This window comes from Camarhynchus parvulus, chromosome 15, assembly GCF_901933205.1.
Source record: "Camarhynchus parvulus chromosome 15, STF_HiC, whole genome shotgun sequence".
Taxonomy (NCBI): domain Eukaryota; kingdom Metazoa; phylum Chordata; class Aves; order Passeriformes; family Thraupidae; genus Camarhynchus; species Camarhynchus parvulus.
The window spans coordinates 7,312,507-7,334,139 of NC_044585.1; the positions used below are offsets into that span (position 1 = coordinate 7,312,507).

General features: G+C 44.7%; 1 protein-coding gene across 14 annotated transcripts in view; it reads right to left on the reverse strand.

Annotated features, from left to right (window-relative positions):
• Nucleotides 1-3,389: 3,389 nt before the first annotated feature.
• Nucleotides 3,390-21,633, reverse strand: part of FBRSL1 (fibrosin like 1) — a 502,181-nt gene continuing 483,937 nt past the window's right edge. For 6 of the 14 annotated variants that reach the window (XM_030959009.1, XM_030958999.1, XM_030958998.1 and 3 more), the window contains 9 exons: nucleotides 20,673-20,768; nucleotides 17,240-17,311; nucleotides 16,636-16,674; nucleotides 15,722-15,793; nucleotides 14,318-14,450; nucleotides 11,159-11,236; nucleotides 9,642-9,725; nucleotides 8,397-8,637; nucleotides 3,390-6,410 (listed from right to left, as the gene is read on the reverse strand). In XM_030959009.1, the coding sequence (XP_030814869.1) occupies nucleotides 5,177-6,410; nucleotides 8,397-8,637; nucleotides 9,642-9,725; nucleotides 11,159-11,236; nucleotides 14,318-14,450; nucleotides 15,722-15,793; nucleotides 16,636-16,674; nucleotides 17,240-17,311; nucleotides 20,673-20,768 (2,049 nt within the window). In that variant the 3' untranslated portion in view covers nucleotides 3,390-5,176. The remainder of the gene's footprint in view (nucleotides 6,411-8,396; nucleotides 8,638-9,641; nucleotides 9,726-11,158; nucleotides 11,237-14,317; nucleotides 14,451-15,721; nucleotides 15,794-16,635; nucleotides 16,675-17,239; nucleotides 17,312-20,672; nucleotides 20,769-21,633) is intronic. The other 8 variants (XM_030959005.1, XM_030959002.1, XM_030959007.1 and 5 more) reach the window with 4 other exon arrangements.

Genomic DNA, 21,633 nt, shown 5'->3' on the forward strand with positions numbered 1-21,633 from the left:
GCAGCTGCACCTCTCTGCGTGAATTCCAATCAGGAGCTGGAGGAGGAGGAGGAGGAGGAGGAGGACGAAGCTGGCTGGGTTTTGAGTCAAAAAAGAAGCCCTGTATTTTTCTCCTTTCAGCTATTTATCAAGGCTCAGTGCAAAGGGCCTGACACCCGGCCAGCAGAGCCCGGCTGTGTGATGTGTGTGACACACGAGCGGGTAATGAGGGACCTTCTGCGGAACGGCCAATTGAGCAGCCGGTGCCTCCAACAGCTTCATCTCCCAGGGACTGCGGGTGGATCTCTATTTTGACATATCCTCGCTGAATGAGGAAGAGAACAAGCAGAAAATGGCTGATGATAAATGCAGCAATTAGGGAAGCTTAATGGAGCAGAAGGTTTTTTGTGAGAAGACAAAGGAATTGCCGTGCTGACACCTGCAAGGAGGTCCCAGCCGCTGCGCAGGGAGCCTCCAGCTGTGCCGCAGCAGCAGGGGCTGCGATGAGGGGAGCCGACCTTTCTACTTCACACACACATCCCTCAAAGGCTTTGGAAAAATATTTTCCAAGTTAAACTTCAAAACATCATTTGATTTTTCTTTTTCTCCATTATGTTCAGAAACGGGAGCCTGTAATTTAGGCCTGGTGTAGCCTTCCCCCACTCCTTGCTTTTTATTCAGTTTCACATAATACAGTGCACTGCTAGGAAAGGCATTTTCCTGACAAAGTATTGATCTTGGTGCTGTGAAAGAGCTGTGGGCTCAGCAGGAAGATGCCATCTTGCTGCTGGACACAAGTGGACAAGAAGTGGCTCCCTGGACAATGCTGCTTGGCCCCAGTGATGCCCAGCTTGAGGCTGAGCCCATGACCTGCCCTGCTCTTCCCAAAGCACCGTGCTTCTGAGCTAACCCCTGGGCTACCAGCTCCCCAAGATTTGAGCAAAAGTCCTAAATTTATTTGCCCAAGCCTCATTTCTCTTTATTTCCTTAGCTGGACTCTCCCCAGAGCCAACTGCTTGTGCTAAGGGGCACCAAGCAGCACTGGGGAGAGCTCTGCAAGGGGTGTTGGCATGGGGACAACCAGGTTTTGGTGATGGGTGATGCCAGTTTGGCCTCTCACAAAACCATTACCAAAATCCCTCAACACTGCAACACAACTATTTTCTTAAGACTTTGGCAAAAAGGAATTTCCTGAGGGAGGTAAGGGAAAGGTTTTAAGGGAAAGATTTTTTTTTTTTTTTTGCTTGGCACAAGCCAAGGAAAACACACATCTTGTTTCCCCTTCTGCTGAGGGTTTCTCAGCTCCAGCCTGAGCTGCACAGCACTGATCTCTATCCCTGCTCTCATTCTGGCACTTTGGGCTGCCTGAAGCACAGCTGGTGTGTCTCGCCCTTCCCTAAGCTCTCAGGACACTGCATTCCTGACCAGTTGGCTCCTTTTGCTTTCCCTCCTCTGGGCCCGGGCGGGGCTGGCGCTACAGACCTGACCGAGTCCTTGGGCTCCCCTGCATCAACCCTCTGTTTGTCTGACTCCAGGCCACCTACAGCTAACTATGTATTTATGGTATCTATATAGGCTGGAAAGGACAATTCCCATATGCTTATTTTAGGCAATAAAGCTGGCTTTTTAGGGAAGCACTAGATCTTTTTGTCAAGGAACAGTTAATATTTTTTACAAGTGATCTGAGGATTTGTTACAACTTTACAGATTGGCTTTTTCCCTCACTCCCTGGTATCCTAGTTGTCTCTTTTATTGACTGGGCCAAGAGTGATGTCCATTAACTGAAGCTGGTGCACACATTCTCCATGGAGCCCCAATGGGCATGAGGCATTTTGGACAAAAGGTAATGTAAGTGCAACCACTGGTCTCCCTCCTTACAGCTTCCCGAGTATCTTTTTAAACACAGGTTGCCTGAGGCAAGCAATGAACCTTCCAAATCCCATCTTTTTCCTCCCACCCACTGTCATTTGTTTGCTAAATTCCACCCTTTTTTGGTGACTGAGGGAAGTCTTTGGGGAGACAGCCAAAAGTAGAATAAAAATGGTGAAAACGGCAGAAAATTAAAGCTGAACAGTGGTAGGAATGCATAAAACCCAGGAAGTCCTTCTGTACCAGTTCTTTTAGCAGAAGGCAGCTCAGCTGGGGTGGCTTAAAGGAATAAGGCTGAATTAATTAGTTTCTCTGTTTAGGTAATAATACCATTAATCATGATGAACCATTTTGTGAGAAGGCTGATACTCGACACTGTGTAATTCCACAGGAATCCCACTGTAGTGCAGCATTATTGATGGGTCATCCTCCGAAGGCGTGAGAGCAATGCCTCCTAATACAGTAAATGGCAAACCACTGATTTTCTTTTAATATTCAGACCACCACAACATCAGTCATGATGAATTCTTCTGGCACCAGGGTGGCTGCAATAAGCAATCCTTCAGGAATGCCAGGGGAGCATAGCATTGATTTAATGCTCACTTTTTAAGTCATACACAGACCAAACGCTTCCAAAGGGTATGGCCCATCTTTGCATTTTTTTCTGAAGTTTGCAGTAACAACCTCCTTGCTCACATGTACCTGCATTAGGAACATGCAGCTGTGGACTCTAGCAGAGGTTAGGGGGGCTCATTTATGCAGATCCATGTCAGAAATGGTATCAAACAAGATTCCATGTTGGACACTGGCACCAGGAGAATTACAATCCCCCTGAGCCAGCATTATGAATCTTTATGCTGAGTCCAACACACTTCACATCCACCATGTGTTCTATGTTCCTCCACTTTCAGCTGCGAGAGAGCAGGTGCTGATTTTTAATGCCTATTTTTGTTTTAAGCCTCCTTTCATCAGATTAAGGACCCTGCTATTTTATTTCATTTTATTTTATTTTTTCACGCTCAGTAATTTAGTCACACGCAGACTTAAACCCAGGAGCTGTGCCATGCTGCTAAAGCCCCGTCGGCCTCGGAGCGCGAGGGGCTGGGGCACGGCTCCATCCCCGCAGACAGCTCAGCCCAGGGAAAGGTTTGGGAGGCAAATGGGAGGCGCAGAGCGGTGCTGGAGGTGATAACCTTCCCGTGGTGATGCTGGCAGCAGGGTCCCTCCACACGAGCTGCTGCACACAGGCTGTGCTTCCTTTGCTGCCCCTCCTTCCCCTGGCAGAAGATGCTGGGTCAGAGCCCGACGTGCCCCTGGGCTGTGGGGTGGAGATGCTGTAGGGCTGGGGGCACTGCTCTCCTCCCCAAACCCCCAAATCCCAACCTCCAAAGCGTGTTCCTTCTGCTGGGAAGGATTCACAGGCAGAAGCAAATCCCTGTCCCAGCACCAGCCCCTTCCACCAGCTGCCTCCTCCCAGCCGTCAATAAACCATTAGCCTCGAGTCAACAGCGCTGGCTACGACACACAAACACTCAACTGCCTTTTTCATCCAAAATCAATGTTGTATTTATCTTCATTGATCTACAAGGAAACTGAATGTTTAAAATTACAGGGGGTGCAGGGGGGAGGACGGGAAGGGGGGGGAAACAAGAGTTACAGAGCCAAGAAAATAGTAGCGGATGGCTGAATTAACTAGAGAGAAAAAGCCCAGGATATATAAAACATGGACACTGAAAAATAAAATAAGGGAAGGGGGGATGGTACAGCAAGTAAAACATGGCAAAATTTACATATGGATGAAAAGTAAAATTGGAAATAAAAAATAAATCATGCCAAAAAGCAGTTCAAGGCAGAACCACACTGAAACAAACATTTGCTTATGGTCTTCATGTACTATAGATAATATATCAGAATTTCTTTTTTTTTTTAAATCAACCATTAGACTTTTTTTTTGCACTCCTAAAATTCTACTTTGTCTTGTATACAGATTCCAATAAGAACACTGCACAATTAGCACAAGGGGTCCACGGAAAATTGTCCTTGCTTGCCAGCGATCCTGCCCACAACACAAAAAAAGAGAAAAAAAAAAGGAAAAAAAAATATAAGGAAAGGGTCTGCCGCATGGTACTGTGCCAGTTCCATCTGCTTTTGCCAGCTTGAAAAGTAGGAAACCAAAATTCCCTTCCAGGAGCGTGTGTCTTTCTCTTTTCTTGACGAACTGTCCCTTGTGTTTGTACAAAAAAATTCAGTCTCTCTTTTTTTTTTTTTTTTGTTAAACACAAGCATCCTTCTTCCTGTTCACATGCCATTGCCATTCTGTCTCCAGAGTTGCGAGTTGGTTGTTTTTGGGTTGTTTTTTTTTTTTTAATTTTTTTTTTTAAAACCTTCCTCCCCCCAACATCCACTAAGACCTGCCTCCGAGTTCTTGCATAGTTGAAGTATATATGCCGTACTGAGCTTTCTGAGTGTGAATTTCTGACTGTGACAAGAGTATGAGTTGTAACCATGTTAACAAATAACCAGAGTGGTTCTAGAAACCATTTTTATAAAGTCTACCTATGTTAAGAATTTAATATTGGTGTACATTTATATTAACAGAGTATTTACAGTTTGTTTTCTTTTTTTTTTGTTTAAAACAAGAAGTCAAAAAAAATTCCTCTTAAATTTCTGCATAATATAATAAGGCAAAAACAAACAGTTTTGTACATTATTATTATTATTAATATTTTAATATATATCTGTAACTTCGGTTCCAAAGTACCAAGGTAAGTGATCAATTGGCCTCAGAAGGGAACCTCACAGTGGACTGTAAAACTACAGTATTTCCATAAATAATACTTTTAAGAAACCCTGGGTATTTTTTTCTTAAGGATCTGAGGCCTTTAAAATGCAAATTTAACTAAAAACAAAAGCAAAATTTCTTCTTTTTTTAAGTGAATAAAGAGCACAAAATTAAAAAAAATACAAATCCATTAAAAATGTTTCTCACATTTGGGAAAAAATGTACAAACTTGATATTCTTAACTCATTTTTTTAGCACAGAAACAAAAAACAAAATCAAAAATCAATACCTATATATTAAATTCCCATTCTCAGCAACCTTCTTGTTGGAAAGTCCCCAACCCCATTATTTATGGAAATGTGCTTAACTTCTACAAATTTTACATTAAAAAAAAAGTTTACAGCAGTGCATTTTGTAAAAGGTTTGTTGTTTTCTTTTTTTGTTGGTTTTTTTTCCTGTTTGTGTTTTTTTTGTTGTTGTTGTTTGCTTGTTTGTTTGCTTGCTTGTTTTTTATGTACAGGTGAGTTTAAAATTCAATGTTGGGGACTATCGTGCCTCTACTTCTTTGGGGTTCCTAGAGGGGGAATAGTCCCTGGACTCTGAGTTTGTGAGTGGGGTAGTCCTGCGAGGGGAGGCAGGTCTGGTGCTGCTGGCTGGTACGAGAGGCGGCGGCGCGCTCAGCGCTGCGGTCGGCGGGTTCCTGTTCAAAATCCCGTTGTGCATGGCAGTGGATGGACTCAGTCTGGGGTAATGCATCCCGCTCAAGTGAGGCATGAACGATGGCACGTGTGCCAGGTGGCTTTCGATGGGGGACGAGTGCAAGTGGTGCATTCTGGCACGCTCAAGTTCTTCCCGTAAGTGCAAGCGCTCGCGCTCCTCCACTTGCCGCAACCGCTCCTGCTCTCGGCGGGCTTCCAGAAGGTTCTCGTGGTTGTAGTCGTGTGGTTCCCTGTCTCTGTAGGAACGCTCGTGGTCATAAAAGCCAGAGGTGGTGGGAAACCTATGGATAGGATCTGTCCGGAGCTGGAAGTCCATTCGACGGTGCAGGTCTAAGCTCCGGTAGGCATCTCGCAATGGGTCCCTCATTGGGTCCCAGGAAAATCCAGGATGCGGCAGCCTCTCTCTTCCTGACAAAGGGTTCATGCCTATGAGCGGGGTCATCATCCTGCTGCGGTCCAGGACATTCATGTTGTTCATCTGGTGCACGCTGCCCATGGAGATGGGCATGGAGGCAGCCATCGAGTGAGGCAATGATAATCCATGGAGAGTGGGCGGTGGGGGATGCTCCACTGACCGGGAGTGCTGGGAAGGCTCAGACCCAACCACTAGCACATCACTGTCTTCCTTCCTCTCCTCCTTTACTTTGATGTCATTCTTAATCTTCTGGAGGTCGCTGGGAAGCTCTGTCTTTCTCTCCATGTCCTTGCTCATTAGATTGGTAAGCTTCAGGCTCTCACTTAGTGCAGGTTTGCTGTATGGGGATACAGACTGGATTACTGGCTTTGTGTTGTCCTCAGAGGGTCTCTTATCATGGCTTGGAGTTTCCTTCACTGGGGAACGGCTCTCTTTGATCTTGTGTTCAGCTATGGGCGGCTCTCTCAGCCGGTCAGGGTGCTCTCTCTCGGGCTCCTTGGACCTCTCCCTGTCCCCGAGGCTGACCTGCCTGATGGGCTCACTGGAGCTCTGGCTGTTGCTGCGGATGAGATTGCTGATCTGGTGCGTCACTGGGGCGGATGCCGGCGAGGATCTGTTCGAATGTCTGTTTTTCTCCATGAGGTCTCTGTAAAAAGACAGAAGGTACATCCTTGGTTATGTGTGATGATGGGCATGCACAGTGCTGTGCCCAGTTGTACACTCTGAGATTGCTAAGGGAAGGATTTGGAAAGTTCTATGAACATCAGCTACAGCTGCAATCCTATGCTAAGCGATATGCATTATCTGCCTTTACATACTTTAAAGACAAAAAAAAGTTAAATGTTCACAAATGTAGGACTAAATTGGGGATGTGGCTGGAAGAATACTATATTCACCATTTCACTGAGAAATGTAGGGAAAGAAGAATTCTAGACAGCTTATTTTTCTTTAAAAAAAGCTTGTGTACTCATGTGTAAATCTTGCTGCCAGACAATGACCTTCTCAGCTGTAAAACTTGGGTTCCTTTCCTAAAACATGGATCTAGGTACACAAAACAGAAAACTACAGAAATGCATGCAGGTCCTTCCCAAGTCAGCCTCATTGTCTGGAAGCAGCCATAAGGTGAAGCTGATTTCCCTACAGAACTGCAAGACTTCTTGTTGTTGGCATTTCTTGCAGGTAAGCCAGATGCTTCAGGAGAAACACCCTTGAATCAGCCACAAAACTGAGTAACTGAGCTGTGTTTCAAGAGGACCTGCTGCGATAAACAAGGGGTCTGATGACAACATCCATGGTTTAGAAAGAGAGGCACAAAGGTTTACATTTCCAATTGCACCTCTGCCTCTGAGCAAGCCAATTAGTCACAGTTAATCCCACCTTTTTAACAGGGGAATAAATAATGCTCACCTTCTAAAAGCACTTTGCTCTGAATGAGAGACACTTTAAATGCAAAATATGATGGTGTGATTGAGAGAACGGCATTATGCAGCTGAGAGGCTCACTCTGCCTAAGTTTTATGTTGTGTTGGTTTTTGAGAGCTGTAAGACCTGAGTGCTGAAAGCTGAAGATGTTTTGGGGAGCTGTGTAAGTATTTATCTCTTATGATTACATTTGCTAACCCAGCTTTCTTCCTCTGTGATAGTCCTGATTGCTGGTCAAGGATGTGGTTTATTAAAACCATGGCCAAATAGGGATGCTGGGGACAGCTTAAGCTAAATTAATAGAAGTGTAATAGAGCTGTTAACCCCTGTGTGAACACTCCTGAGAGTAAAGTAACCTTGGTCTGCAAATGAATTCCATTAGAGCCAAGAATGATACCTTCCCTACCTGAATGAAATCTGTGCAAGGATGTCAGACAATTTAACATGTAAAGCAAGAAGATTTTCAGCCTATTGCTTCCATATAATCTTGTTCATAGGTACTGCCTGAAGATCTCATTAAAAGCACTCCAGCAAACTGTGAACCCCTATCACTAGTCAAGCATGCACATCTAAGACTTGCAGGCTGTTATTGCCTACAAAGAAGAAGCCTGTTGGAGACAACTGGGCTCTGAAATGTAAAGGGCTTCACAGCTTCAGAATCATATAACTGGGAGCTAATGAAGTAACTCTAGCCCAGGTGATACAGGCCTGTCATCCTTAATAAGGATTTGCCCACAATGCAATTTTTTAAAATCAGTTTTGCTAATGGATTCATGCACACTGCTCCAGAAACAGGCATTTGCATTGTTATCTCATTAATGTCCAGCTAACATTGGAATTCATCAGCATATCTGTACATTAATGAGAACTATGACTGTCTCCAAAGGACCCATCACAATTTCAGCAATCCTAAAGCAGCTGCACTGACAACAACCAAGTTTTCAGTACACTGAAAACACAGCAACACACTCAATTCCTCAGCCTGGCGTGATTTGTTAACTGACTAGCAAGGACTAGGTTACTGTATTTCCATAGAAGACAAAATCCTAAAAGGCAAAGAGGAATTTTTGTGGTGTTGCTAGCACTTGTGCTTATCTGAGGAAAATGCCTATCAGCTGCTTTAAGGATCAGCAACATTTTAGGGAAAACAGAAAAAAGTAAAGAGGAAAAACAGTCCCAGGAAGACGTGGTCAGGAACCCACAGTGCTCACCTCTCTTTGTCTCTGTCGTCCTTGTTCAGAGAAAGGTCCCTCTTGTCGGGCTCCCGCTCCCTGTCCCTGTCCCTGTCGTGGTTTGTCACCGAGGAGCTCCGCTCCGAATCCGACGGCTTGGGCCACTGGGGAGGGGTTGGGAAGGAAGGCGGGGTCCGGTGCAGTCTGTTCCATGGCTCATGGGGGTTATTGAAATTCTGCAGGTTTGGGCCATCTTTGTGAGTAAAAATGTTGTTGTGAGCTAGAATAATGGCAGGGGGAGGAAGAGTTAAAAATAATTCAAAGCCAATCATTTATACAGACATTTTTCACAATATTAGTCACAATCAGAGCTGTCCTTTTAAGGCTTTTTAATGGTGAGAGGGAACTACTAGTGAGGGGAGACAGATAATTCCAACACTGGGTGTAAGATCCACCAGCTCTTTAAAGGCTGTTGTTGGAGGAAGCTTTATACATTTCAATAACTCAGAGACTACTGAAAATGCCCAGCTTCTCTTCTCCCCCCACCCCAGGCAAAGGCTCCAGCACAAAAGCAGTATTTTTCCTCAGCTCCTCTCTCTGGCAGAAACTTTAATTTGTGGATAGTTACAAGCAATCAGCTGCCTGCAGCTGAGGCTTCAGGGACTGTTTTTGTTGAAGAACCCAGACTATTTGGTGGTATGTATGTGTGTGTATAAACACAGAGCTTGGCTGTAAGGCTTTTCAGAACAGTCACTCGATTTTCCTCCATCCATCTTCAGCTGATTCCTGTTGCACCATGAGATGCACAAGCATGCTCTCTTATGTGTGGCTCTCAAGCATGTTTCACCTACAGCTGACATGTTTATGAGGTAGAATTATTTTATACAGGTAATTTAAACTTCAGCCAACAGTTACAGAGGATGTCTACATGAATTAGAAGTATCAATAGCTGCTCCACTGTGCATCTTCACTGGTGAAGGGTGTTACTTTAGGTGCCCACAGGGTCTCAGAGCTCGGTGGTGTTTTGCAGCTCCAGTGGCTCTCTGAGCACTCAAGGTACCAACCCTCAGCAGTGAGGTGGCACAGAGCACAGCTACTGACCTCTGTGACATGCAGAAAAGCTCCCACCGCAGAGACCTGGAAATCTTAGGTGCAGTGTTTTCAGATAGGAGAATGGAGGTTAGGAATTAAACTTCTTTAAAAACTACCACCAGCTGCTGTAAATATTAGCATGTGGCTTTTCTGGAAGGGATGTTTGTCTGCAGTAACCCAGCCAGTACTTACTCAGAGCATGACTGCCTAATCCTCCAAAGGCATTGCTGCCTAAGTTCCCAAGGCCGCTGAAGGTGCTTGACCTGCTAAATGGATCTGGAAAGGCAAACAGGGATTTAGCAGGCATTTAGCCAAGAATGTTGGAGAATGAAACGCACCCCTCCCCTTCTTAACGGTTTGAGTCCAAGTAGGATTAGGCCAGACTTTAAGCTGATCCTTCTCATTGCAAGGTTCTTTGCACAGAAAATTCCTATCATGTTAAAATGGAGAAGGGATTCAGTGCTCACTCTGCAAACAGGTGCTGTAATAAACTTTTGTATGCCAGTCAGAAGTGAGTTAGAAATTAAGGCCTAACAGCTGAAATTAGGGTGGCTGCTGAGCTATAACTCTCTTTCCTTATCAGTACTAATAGTAGAAACATTGCAACTGCCTTGAAAGAAGAATCTCAGCAGGCCCCTAGGCCAGCACTGAGGAGATGACTGTCTTGTTTCTGCACTTTTTTTCCAGTAAAGGCACCCATCACCAGAAGAGGTTCCTCTCTGAGAGCACATAGCCCATCTCAGGTTTCCACACTGCAGAGACAGCTGGAGTTAAATCCTACCAGTGTACCTGTTTTCTTTCCTACTGGTCATCTCTAAACAACTCCTCCTCCTGCCCACTGGCTTTCTGATTGTCCCCTTCAAGTCCTTAACTTGCCATGTTACAGGAGGTAATGCTGCTCTCCACTTCCTCACAGATATCACATTTAACATATCAAGGCAAATGGCACAAATAGCTTGTATCTTAAAGCAAACAGCTATTTTTGCTTATTTACTTATTTAAAACAGTTCTTGCCCTTCCTCTTTGATCTTAAGTGGCTGAGTGACTCAGTAGAGATAGTTAATTTTGACAGAATGTTCAGGAATTGATGTAAATCTGGGTATTTGCAAGAGAAAAAAGTCTACTAGGTCATGTGGCATGCCACATTTACTGATTGGATGAATGTTACTAAAACATTAATCAACAGAGCTTGAACTTTAATTGGCAATGAGCTGCTTGTGAGCTTCTAAAATGAGGAAATTTGACAAAATCAGGCTCTACTTACTGCCAATTAGGAAACTGAAAGTCTGGCAAAATGTGCAGAACATCTACTTGCCAGGAACTGTTCCCTGAACTCTTTTACAGAATGTAGTCAAGACCTTTCATACGTGGAAAATGGTACAGGAGGAGCCCATTTTAAGCTGAGGCTTGTCTGAGGTATCTTTGCATAAATTTCCCCCATTTCTTCAGGCACATTCAGGAGCACAGGACTCTACAGGTCACATTTGGCTCTGGTGCAGTGTCCCAGCAGTGACAGATGTGACAGCTCTGCACTGCCTTCTCCTTTGGGGGACAGTGAGGACATGTGCTGGGAGCTGGCAGGGATGAGAAGCTGGCCAGCTTCGGCATCCTCAGGCGCTTTAAGCCTTTCCCTCCCCGGTGCAGGACCACACTGAGAGCCAGGAAGGGGGCAGAGGTACAGAGGTGAGGGCAGGGCTACTTACACTTACCTGCCAAGTGGTTTGTAGGCAGGAAACTGCTGTGGTGAGGTGAGGGACCAAAAGGGGTGGTGGCTGGATGCGTTGCACCTGTGAGAACAAGGTCCCTTTTTAGTTCAGGGGCAAGTGACTCCTGGTACACACAGAGCTCCTGACCATCACATTCAAGAGCTGAATGCAAACGCCACATTTAAACAACAAAGGCAGGGGAAGACCCCAAACACTGGCTGAGTGAGCAGCATGGATCTCCCTGACAGCCCTACCAAGGAGTCTAACAGGGCACTGGAGGCAGGAGGAGACCTGGCACTGAGAGCTGCTGCTCACCTGCAGTAACAGGGAAGCCAAGCTCTTTGTCTGACATTTTCCGTCATTACTCCATGTTTACATGAAAAAGGGCCAGCCCAGGTTATGGGCCCAGCCAGAAGGTGCTCAGAGGTGACTGATTAGTCTGTATGAAACACCAGTTAATGACAGGCACACAGGGAACATCAATCATGGTTTCCCCATGAGGGCTCCAGCTCCGCTCTCACATCTGTCTCTGCATCCACAGGCTCCCCCCTGGTATTTTTCCCTTTCCTAGACACTGTTCATTGCCATGGTGCTTCACTTCCCCGTGGGAAAGAACACTGCTGAGCATGCTGGATTATACCAGGCTGAGGAGATGGGAAGGAAGGGGTGAAACAAGCAGGTCTGCCCTGTATTTCAAGGTGGACCAGACTCATGCAGGAAACTCTCCTCTCCTTTCAGAGCAGAGAGATTTTCTTCCTTTGCAGGAGGGATATGTGAATCTGAACAGGCTCCCAACCTCAGACTGAAAAGCACTGGTGTCAGCTGTCACTGGGGTACTTGGTGAGCCCCTGACCTGGCCTTCCTTGGAGACAGAGCCCAACCCCTGATGGCTGCTGTGAAACACACTCCTGTGTCCAGAACATGAGCAAACTGAAACCTGAGAGGGAGACAGAGCTCTGTGTCCCCCACCAGCTTGGGCACCTCAAACCCAAGCAGCCAGAAAATGAGTTGAAGAAACTTAAGAGAAACCACGGCAACGAGACCCATCCAGTACCTCTCTATAAACATTCTGACTGCTCCAATGCTTCAAGACGGATGGAGACTGTCATCTTCCTAATCCTTTAAGATTTCAGAAGGTGTATAATGGATGGGAGATTTCTTCAAAGGAGACGGCTTACAAACTCCACTACATGGGCTGATAATAAAAAATCCTCTGGAGGAAGCCAGGAGCAGCATTGCAGGCTGTCAGGCAGTTATTAAATAGACTGTCTGCTAGGCAGCCCAGCATCCCTCCTGGAGACAGGTGGCCCTAAGATAACTTATGTCTCCCCCAGTAACCAGGCAATGCAGCAGAACCAATGATTCACACCAACTGCACACGTGCTCAGTAAGGTGAAAAGAATGCCTCAGATATTCCAGAGTAAAAGCTTTATTCCTCCACGTATTCCAGCTGCAATGTTTGCTCACACTGACAACACTCTTTACCTGGATTTACTGTGTGATGGCTCTTGTGATTAATATACTCACAGAAAAGTTGTTGTAAGGTTGTTCCTCTCTACTGAAAGTTTTCTATTAGTTTGCCTTCTTTTATGTTTCTATTTCATCCTATTCTCCCTCTTGCTTTTACAAATGAAAAGCAAGCCATGCTTGCATCTTTTAAGGGAAAAAATTCCAGATACCAACTGGACTGGTGCTTTTCTGTCTGTTAGGGTAATCCTGTCCAGAACAGCCTACAGCAGCAAAACCAGATATGAAACAAGATTCTTGTAATGACAGCACAGGACAGTGATAAGGAAACATCTGCCAGAGGAAAACAGCCAGAGGTTTGTAAATAAGCAGTGCTTGTGCATCCAAGGAGATGCAAGAAGTATCTTGGCTTTGTACTATCAAAATACCTTTGCAGAGACCAAAATACAGGGCAGCACCCTACAATGCTGGTACCAGTGCTGATTGCATGTGGTAGAAGTGTGCATTTGATGGTTAAGAATTTCCATCCACAGACAGAGCAGAAAGACAGACTGAAGCCCTGGTGGAGTTCCTGAAGGCTATTTGGCATTTGAAACTCAATTCTCACAGAAATTTCAGCTCGATTGTCATCTGTTGCTTTTCTGTCATTTTTGGGACTGAGTTCAAAACTAAAGTCATTAATTTCCACAGGGTTGAACCAAGGCTGAATATGACCATGTCTGCACTGAGTTAAGGTGATTGTGCAATATTGCATCATAAAACCAGAGTAACATTAGGGAAGAAAATGACATTATTTTCCAATTAATTACATACATAAAGAACTAAGTTACATCTCGTCAATTGATGCAGCTCATTCAGAATGCAGACTTTGGCCTCTCAAACACAGAGAGAAAATGTGAAGAAGTTGAGAAGAAAGTTAAGTCTGAGAATAAGGACAACATTTAGCATTTGGTAGACAGATGTCCACATGAATCCAGGCTGGCATCCTAGACCAGAATGGGAGAGCTGCAGTCCCCATGGTCAGAGCCATCCAGAACAACACAGTGTCCTTTGGTAATTTTGTGATTGTATTTACTTCTCCAACAGATTGGAAAACAACTGATCAGTGTAAATTGTATTTAATTATTTGGGGCTCTTTGTAAATTCAATATATCATTTTAAGCCCTGGACTTTGCTTAAGTTTGTAACACATAGAGGAATTTTCTATTTAAAAAACAAACACTTGACAAATACACCTTCTGTGATATTTCCAGTGCTGTTATTGAAGTTTTCCTTTTACAAAAAACCCTTGTTTTCAGAAAACAAACAGAAACCTGGTGAGTGGAGGAGCTGAGAAGAATAACATGGCAAATATAAAAACAAGAAAGAGACTAGGGCCACTTCTAATCCTGTGCAATGGAAACATTTTCAAGTGTTTTGTCAAAATTGCTTTTAAAAAATCACTCTATAGCCTACTAATCAGACACATAAGAACCAGCTGCACACACGTGTGTGGGCCAACTGCTGCAGCTCAGTGATGTGCAGAGGATCCTGCTCTCGAGGTGGTGGCAGAGCCCTGGTCACAGCAGTGTCTTTGCACCCCTTGAAACCAACCTTGCTTCTGTTTTTGAGGCATATGTAGCTGTAAAGTCATGCATGACATACACTGACTGCTTCTTGTTTGTTTTTAATAAAAAAGGAATAATCTTCTCTTACCTGTGGTAGAAAACAGAGGCCTGGCAAGATCTTGTGGATAATGGAAGCCTGGAAACACTCCAGGGGCGGGAGGTCTGCTGAACAGGTCAAGTTTACCACCTATCTCTAGCTTGTGGGGATCCAGCTGCATTTGCTGTCAAATGATATAAAACCAATCTCATTACACGCTTCCTATTTTTATGGGAAAACAAGAGAGGGAGTTAAGGCTCATTCCTCCCTAGCCCTGCCAGGGAGCGTTAGTGGCAGTGACAGTCCCCGCTCACGCAGCGCAGCCGTGGCCGTGCTCTGCCAGCCTCTGCAGGGCCACCCCAACCCTCTCAGCTGCCTGCCCCACGCCAGGCTGAGGTCAGCAGGGAGCACTCAGCCCCCAGCACAGGCTGCAGCAGGAACAGGACACACCGAGGGCATGGCACCCCAGGAGCAAACAGCACTCTCAGCCTGACAAAAATGCTCTGCAGGCACGGAGCTGCTGACAGAAGCCTCAAGAGCTGGGTGATGGGCTCTGGGTGATGGGCTCTGGGTGATTGGCTTGTCTGTTCTGCCTCTCCAGTTTGAAAGAGATGTGCCCATACTGTGCCCTTCCTGCAGCCAGCACAGCTCAGTGTGCAGGCAAGGGGCAGAGGATGAAGGGAGCCATGAGGCTCCTGCAGAGACTGTTCTTATCCTTGCCCTGTAGAAGTGAGCACGGCCAGAACTGCACCTTAGTCATAGAAGCCTATGAATAGCTTAAAGATTATGTATTTGCTTATAAAAATATATGGACATACACCCCTTTCACAGGTACTTATTTAAGCAGAGAATAGCCTTCATTAATGGGACAAAAAAACTATTCTAGGAGCTGTGAAAAAATAAAATCTACACAAGTCCCTTTATCAGCTATTCTACCTGCCATAGGGAGTCTAAAGCCTGCAACAGCACCCCGGGGTACCTACATCCTGTTACCTCTTGAGTGTTAAACCTCCTCCCTCTGCCCACCATCACAGCAGCACAGGAAGCCCCACAGCCTCTAATACTGATGTTATCAATCTACTCTGCTGCTCTCTGCTCTGTAATGTTCTTCACTGCATTGGCCATTTCATTACCTCCTCCACAGGAGGTACTAATGCAGAGGGGAAGCAACATTAAATGTGCATGCTTTGTGAAAAAAAAAAGATTGACTTGGGGAAATTACTCTGCCCCTAACTTTCTTCCCCTCTTTCTGGCTGTACACCCTTCAACCCAGCTCCTCTGCCCTCAGATAAACTTTACAGTTGCTATAATAAATGTTAAAGGAGTGTAAGTATTAGTTAATCAATACAGGCAAGCTTGACAATCACCACAGTAACTGCTTCCTGCCCATTACTCACTCAAATACAATCTGTAAGCTAAAAGACCTGGCTTTGTTCCAGAAACCATCTGAATTACCTTTATCTTTTGCTGGTGATGGTAGATCTGCCAGGCGATCTGTACATGAACCGCACACCACTTCCCGGGTTTCTGCAGTGGAAAGCACAAGAATTTAGATTAATTTATACGTTAGCAATCTACATCAGATAGAACATTTCATTTCCCTTACTGTCAACCAGGCAGCTAAGCAATGAGAAAGGCTGATTACTAAAACGGCACAATGGGTGATCAACATTTTCTGCTGTACTGCAGCAGATGATGTTTAAATTAAGAAGGAAACAGGAAGAATGTGGGATATCTTCCCCATCTCATGGACATCTGAGATCCTGCCTTGTTCTTTCCTACTTGCACTCCCCCTTCCCAAATTGAAATGAATGGCAGCAAAGAACAGTATGCCATGCTTAAGAGAAAGCAACTAATGGCTGAAAGTTCTGTTTCTGAAAAGAGCCCTGTTCATTCACCCCTGCTGCACTGCAGGCTAAGTCATGCGTGGTTATTATGGCTACTGGCTTTTGGAGAGGGAAAGGGTAGGGACAAACAATCCCCAGGATTAGCAGTGCCACAGCTGAACAAGTCCCTATTTTCAGCTGAGCCGTGGTACTCACTGTTCCACTGTTTATGTGGAACATCAGCACATTGACCTAAGCCACCACGAATCTGTTCACTGGTGAATGTCTGCCCATGCTCACAGTCATTTATTTCTGTGACCCTCATTTCATACTGTGAACTATTAATGCACATAAATGGATGCAAAATAAGGCCGGGATTCAACCCAAATGTTATTAATCAGAAGTGGCAGAGAGCTAAGTGACATTTTGCTTGAAGTAAAAGATGAGCGTGAGATTTTCTACTGGACATGTTAAATTTCAAAAGCACATGCACAATACTCCAAGTGTCTGTGTAAAAATATGTATATAAAATCCCCCACAAACCTTACTTACTCTTACTGGAGGCCTATAAGGGTCTGACACCTATGGAAAAAGCAGAAATAAAACAATCAGCCTTTCTAAAACTAGCCAATATACAGAAAGGTGGGGAACTTCCTTCCTCTGAACAAGTAAAAGCATTTAGAAAGCAACGTTCCAGAGAAGTCCCCTGTGACATGGGAAACCTAAAAGGCTTAAAGAAGGCTTAAAACTTCTCTTTCATTCCTTGAACCAAGCTCAGCAGAATCTTATGATAAACAAAGCAGCTTCAGGCTAGCAACTGAACAGTGCCAGTGCTTTTCTGAACCTTGAAATTATTCTGAAATGGAGTGCATGAGCATACTCTCCAAGCAATACCTAGACGAAAGACATTGAAGGGGTTTCCTGCCCCATTTTCCTCTGGCTTTTGAAAGAAGCCAATACATCCCTTTGAATTCATGACTGGCGGAGATTGCTGTCTCACCTGAAAAAGACAACTTCTCTCCTCACTGCATGTTCCCAGTCTAGAAGGCCAACTTGCTCACCAGTCTACTCTTGTTTTTTATCAGCAATCAATGTGTTTACTGTACACCCAGATAAGCTGAAAAGAAGTTTATATACTGTTGCCTACCCCTGGAGTCTTCTGCAGCAGCGTATGGTGGACTGTGCCCGGTCTACCTGCTACATCAATAGGGTTTGAAGTCTGAAAGACAAGAAGAGAGCGTGAATAATACTGTATCACACCAGTGGTACATTTAACATCTCTATCTGATGTTAACAGCATTAATTAGTCCATGTTTGCACTGTGCTTTGAGCACGCATATTGCTACATTAGTGCTAAATGTTATCTCTTACTGACAGCCAACAGCATTTAACCACCATGTCATTTATTATTATGAGCAGCAGTAACAGTGTTCCAGTAGCACCCCTAAGCCCTGCTGAGATCATACCCCGTTGTGCTGTGCATGTGCACGGGAAGAGACAGTCCCTGTCCCCCAAGCTTATTCTTTAGACAAAACAGGCAGGAGGGAAGAAGAGAGAACAAGAGAGGTAGCCTGACTCCCTCCATTTTCCAGGCAGCAACCAGCACAGCAGACAGGAACAGAATAACTTGAGCATCCCAGTCCCATATTCCACACACTGGACCATGGCCCCTCTCTGACTGGGGCCAGGTAACACAATGCCTGAACCAGCAACAGCCCATCTATTTGCTTAGACAAGGCAAAAATGAGAAACCTTAGAAGGTGCTTGTGGGTCTTTTATAGCTTTGCATTGTTTACCCCATCATTTTCCAGCAAGAATTAAACACCTCATTGAAGGAATTCCTGCTCCTCCTCCTCCTCTGGATCCCACCTGTTGTCCTGTCCTAATGATCCCCAAGAACTCGTCCATCTCCTCACTCTGGCATTCTTCCATCTCCCACTCCCAGAGCAACTGCACCTGGTGCCTCTGCACAGCTGAGTGCAGAAGGGTTAAGCCTCATTCCCCAAGGGATTATTGCACTCATGTTTTAGGTCAAATTATAGCAGATTTCAAACACTACGAGGCATGAGTGTAATCCTGGGTGTAGGAGGAAAGGTAGGTTTTAGTTTGTCTAAGGCTATGTAACTTCCAGACTCATTAAAAAGTGAATTCTGTGTGTGTGTGTGTGTGTGTGTGTAGGTAAGTCAATGCACTCCCCAGGCAGATTGGAGCTCTCAGGGCCTCTCTGACAGCTGAGGTAGATATAAGGTGGCAAATAAGTTACAGCTTTCACAGAGGCAAGAGCCTAAAGATCACAACATGTTAATAGTATGGTGTCATCCTGTCCCTTTGTCCCCTGGAGAAAGACATGAATGCTTCCTCCAGCAAAGTGAACTGAATACTTCTGACCTTTTCAAGTTCTTAGCTTGTGAGAAAAGGCCTTCAGGAAACTCACTGAGAAATTTACCGTCAGCCCGGATTTATGTGCAGTGGACTCACACGCACAGCTGTAGGCAAATGACATGGGAAGGGGAAAAACAAAACCAAGATCTCTGCTTTGGAAAGCAAGAAGTGCAGGAGTCAGAGTGCTAAAGCCAAATGATCAGGTCTGTAGTGATTGTGCAGGCTTTAGCCAAACAGCTTGGGAGGGAGAAACCATGGAAGAATGATGCAGTAAGGATGATTGGAGTGGCTCTGCCTAGAGTTCAGCTCTGCCTCCTCTGGGAAACTGGAAAGTAACGTGCCAAAGCAGCAGATACATTTTTCAACCTCTCCCTCTCTTATTCAGATGTTAGATTGCATGTAAATACTGCACTGTGCAAAGATCAAATGATCTCAGTGATTAACCACGGCACCAGTGTGACCTTGCACTGCTTAAACTCAAGCTAGCAAGGGTTGGATGTATCTAGAATTAATTAAAAAATAGTTACAGCAGCACGAGGAACTGCTTAAAAATGTGAAGGGTCGTGGTCACTTTTTCCTTCTCACTATGTAACTGCTCCTTGGCCTAATGGTATTTTATAGAAGATGGAAAGGAGAAGAATGTGCCACTGGTGTAGCAGCAGCTCCTCAAGAGCAGGAAGGAGCCTTATGGCAAAACAGCCCTGGCTGCACGTGAGCAAAACTTGTCCAATTCCACCTTATTCCTGCAGCTCCTTTTCTTGGAAAATCAAGTTCACACCCTGGCTTCTCAGGGTCTGTAGGGACTCCCTGTCATCCCTTGCAAGAGTAACAACAATGAACCCTGGCAGACAAACTCCATCAAGGGATGGCCATGCTCTGTCCCTCTTGCTCCCTCTGCTTCCATGATCTGCTCCTTCTCTAGGCCTGCAGCCACCACGTACAAAACTGCCTCTGAACAAAGCTATTTTAGAGACTTTGCTATTTGTAATGTATCCCTAAAACAAAATAATGTCAAGGATTCGGTGGGCACTGAGGAAATCCTCTGGCTTCCATTAAAAGCATTAAGTTAAGGGGGCAGGTTGCAAAAGGCCTCATTTGCAGTTGCTAATTACTGACTTCCACTGACATCAGTGAAGCTGCTGAGGGAAGCACATCCCTCAGACCTGCCTGCTGTGGATATGGAAATCACCTTCCAAATGCTAACAGGAATGGCCTGGCTGCAGTGCTGCACATTCAAGACTTCTTACACAGTAGCAGAGTTCTATGGAAATGCAGCTCAAGATAAGAAATCTCTAAAATCACAGCATGTGAGGAAGCTGAACATGTCACCTCACAAATGGAGTACGTGCTCCATTTTCAAACAAATGCTATATAGATACAATCCATTATTTCTTCTTTGGAGAGATTTAACAGTTTTGGTACATTTAAAAATAGTTAATAAAAAGAACACATCTGGAGGGGAAAAAAAAGCAGTGCACACCACAGAATTTGCCAAAAAATGGGGGTTATGATGGCAACATTTCCAAATGCCAATCAGTGCTAGTTGTAATGACATGTTACAGCTGCAGTGCACCTTTCAAACACATTATCTCAAAGAAGCTTGCAGGCATTAATCAACCCTTATAAAACCCACTGCAAGATAACTTTATAGATGAGGAAGCTGAGGAACAGAAGGTTTAAGCAACTTGCCCAAGGTCAGACAGTGTTGGAGCTGGGAATAAAAATTCAGCTCCTTCAAATTACTCTACCCATTTCCAGCAGTCTCTCCCTATTGTTCCCACACTTGTGTAGTCAAATTCTCATTGTTTTTTCTGGGAATAAACACAGTTTATCTTTTGCAATCTCAGACCATTAGATTTATAAAATTATTTGGGACTCATCGGTCTATTATGAGCTGTAAATATTTCACTCAAAATAATGCACTTCACTGTATGCTTCTCCTCCAGTTTCAGCAGACCTCCCAAGTGAGCCACTACATCCTTTCCAAGGAAGGATCTGCAGTGCCAAGAGAAAATTTCTGCTAAAGTGTTGGCTGCTTTGTGCAGAGGATGCTCACAGTTCTGCGGGGTGATCCTTTCCAACCCTGTGCTGCACTTCTGCTATGCAAATCATGTGCTGCAAAATCACCAGAGACAAGACTCTGAACACAGTTTCTCTCCCAGCAAAAGAACAAAGCCTTCAGAAGAAGAAGTTTGTACCTTCGGTTGAAATGCTCCCTGAAGTGACCCAAAGGGACCTGAATGTGGAAGCATGGGTGGCATTCCAGGCATTGCTGGAGGATAGGTTGGAAAGAACTACAAAAGAAAAAGAGATGCTTATGTCACAGGATGACTTGAACAATAATGGAGGTAAGGTGCCAAGCCTGGCACATACAAAAATAGTACTGTGCTGAACAAGTGCCACAGTGAAAATACACGATAAATTTGCTTTCAAAATTTTTAAGAGCAAAGCCAAAACTTGAAAAATGCACTTATCTGATAAATTTTCTAGATAGTGCTGAGTGAGTGTGCCTTTAAAAATTGTGGACTATTGCAGGAAGCACAGAGCATAATTTGGGGTTTATGTTCACTTTCCATTAACTTTGCATTTTTCTGCTCTTGCAGACAAATCGATCCTGTTTTGAAATGTGACCTGCTTTAATTTTTAAAGCAAAAGGAACCACAAGATGCTGCACTGCACTCTAACCACAGGCAACACGCACACCACCTTGTAGTTGTGTAGGCTGGGTGAAATTTTGCTTAGGCCTCTCCTGAGCACACACAGCAGTTTTACAAGTCCCAAAACATGTAGGTTTTTTTTTTTTTTGTGCTTTGGAGCAGTGGGGAGCACCAGGAAGAAACCACCAGTCTGACTTACTCCTGTGACCTGAGCAAAACCTTGTGAAAGAGCCATGCACTCCGGGCTGCTGCACTGGGAGAAGCACCAGCTGCAAAGGTACTGCAGTGACCACTGACAGCAATTCCTGCGCATTCCCTGCCATCCCAGGCACAGCCATACAGAGCCGCAGCAGCAAAAATGCAGGAGACAGAGAATTAAAAAAAAATAAAACAAAAAAAAAAGCCCAAAGAAAACTTGGTACCTTAAAAACATAAAAAATCAAGACGGAAAAAAGAGCTTTAGAAATGAATGGATCAAAACACTACTCATCAATTGATAACA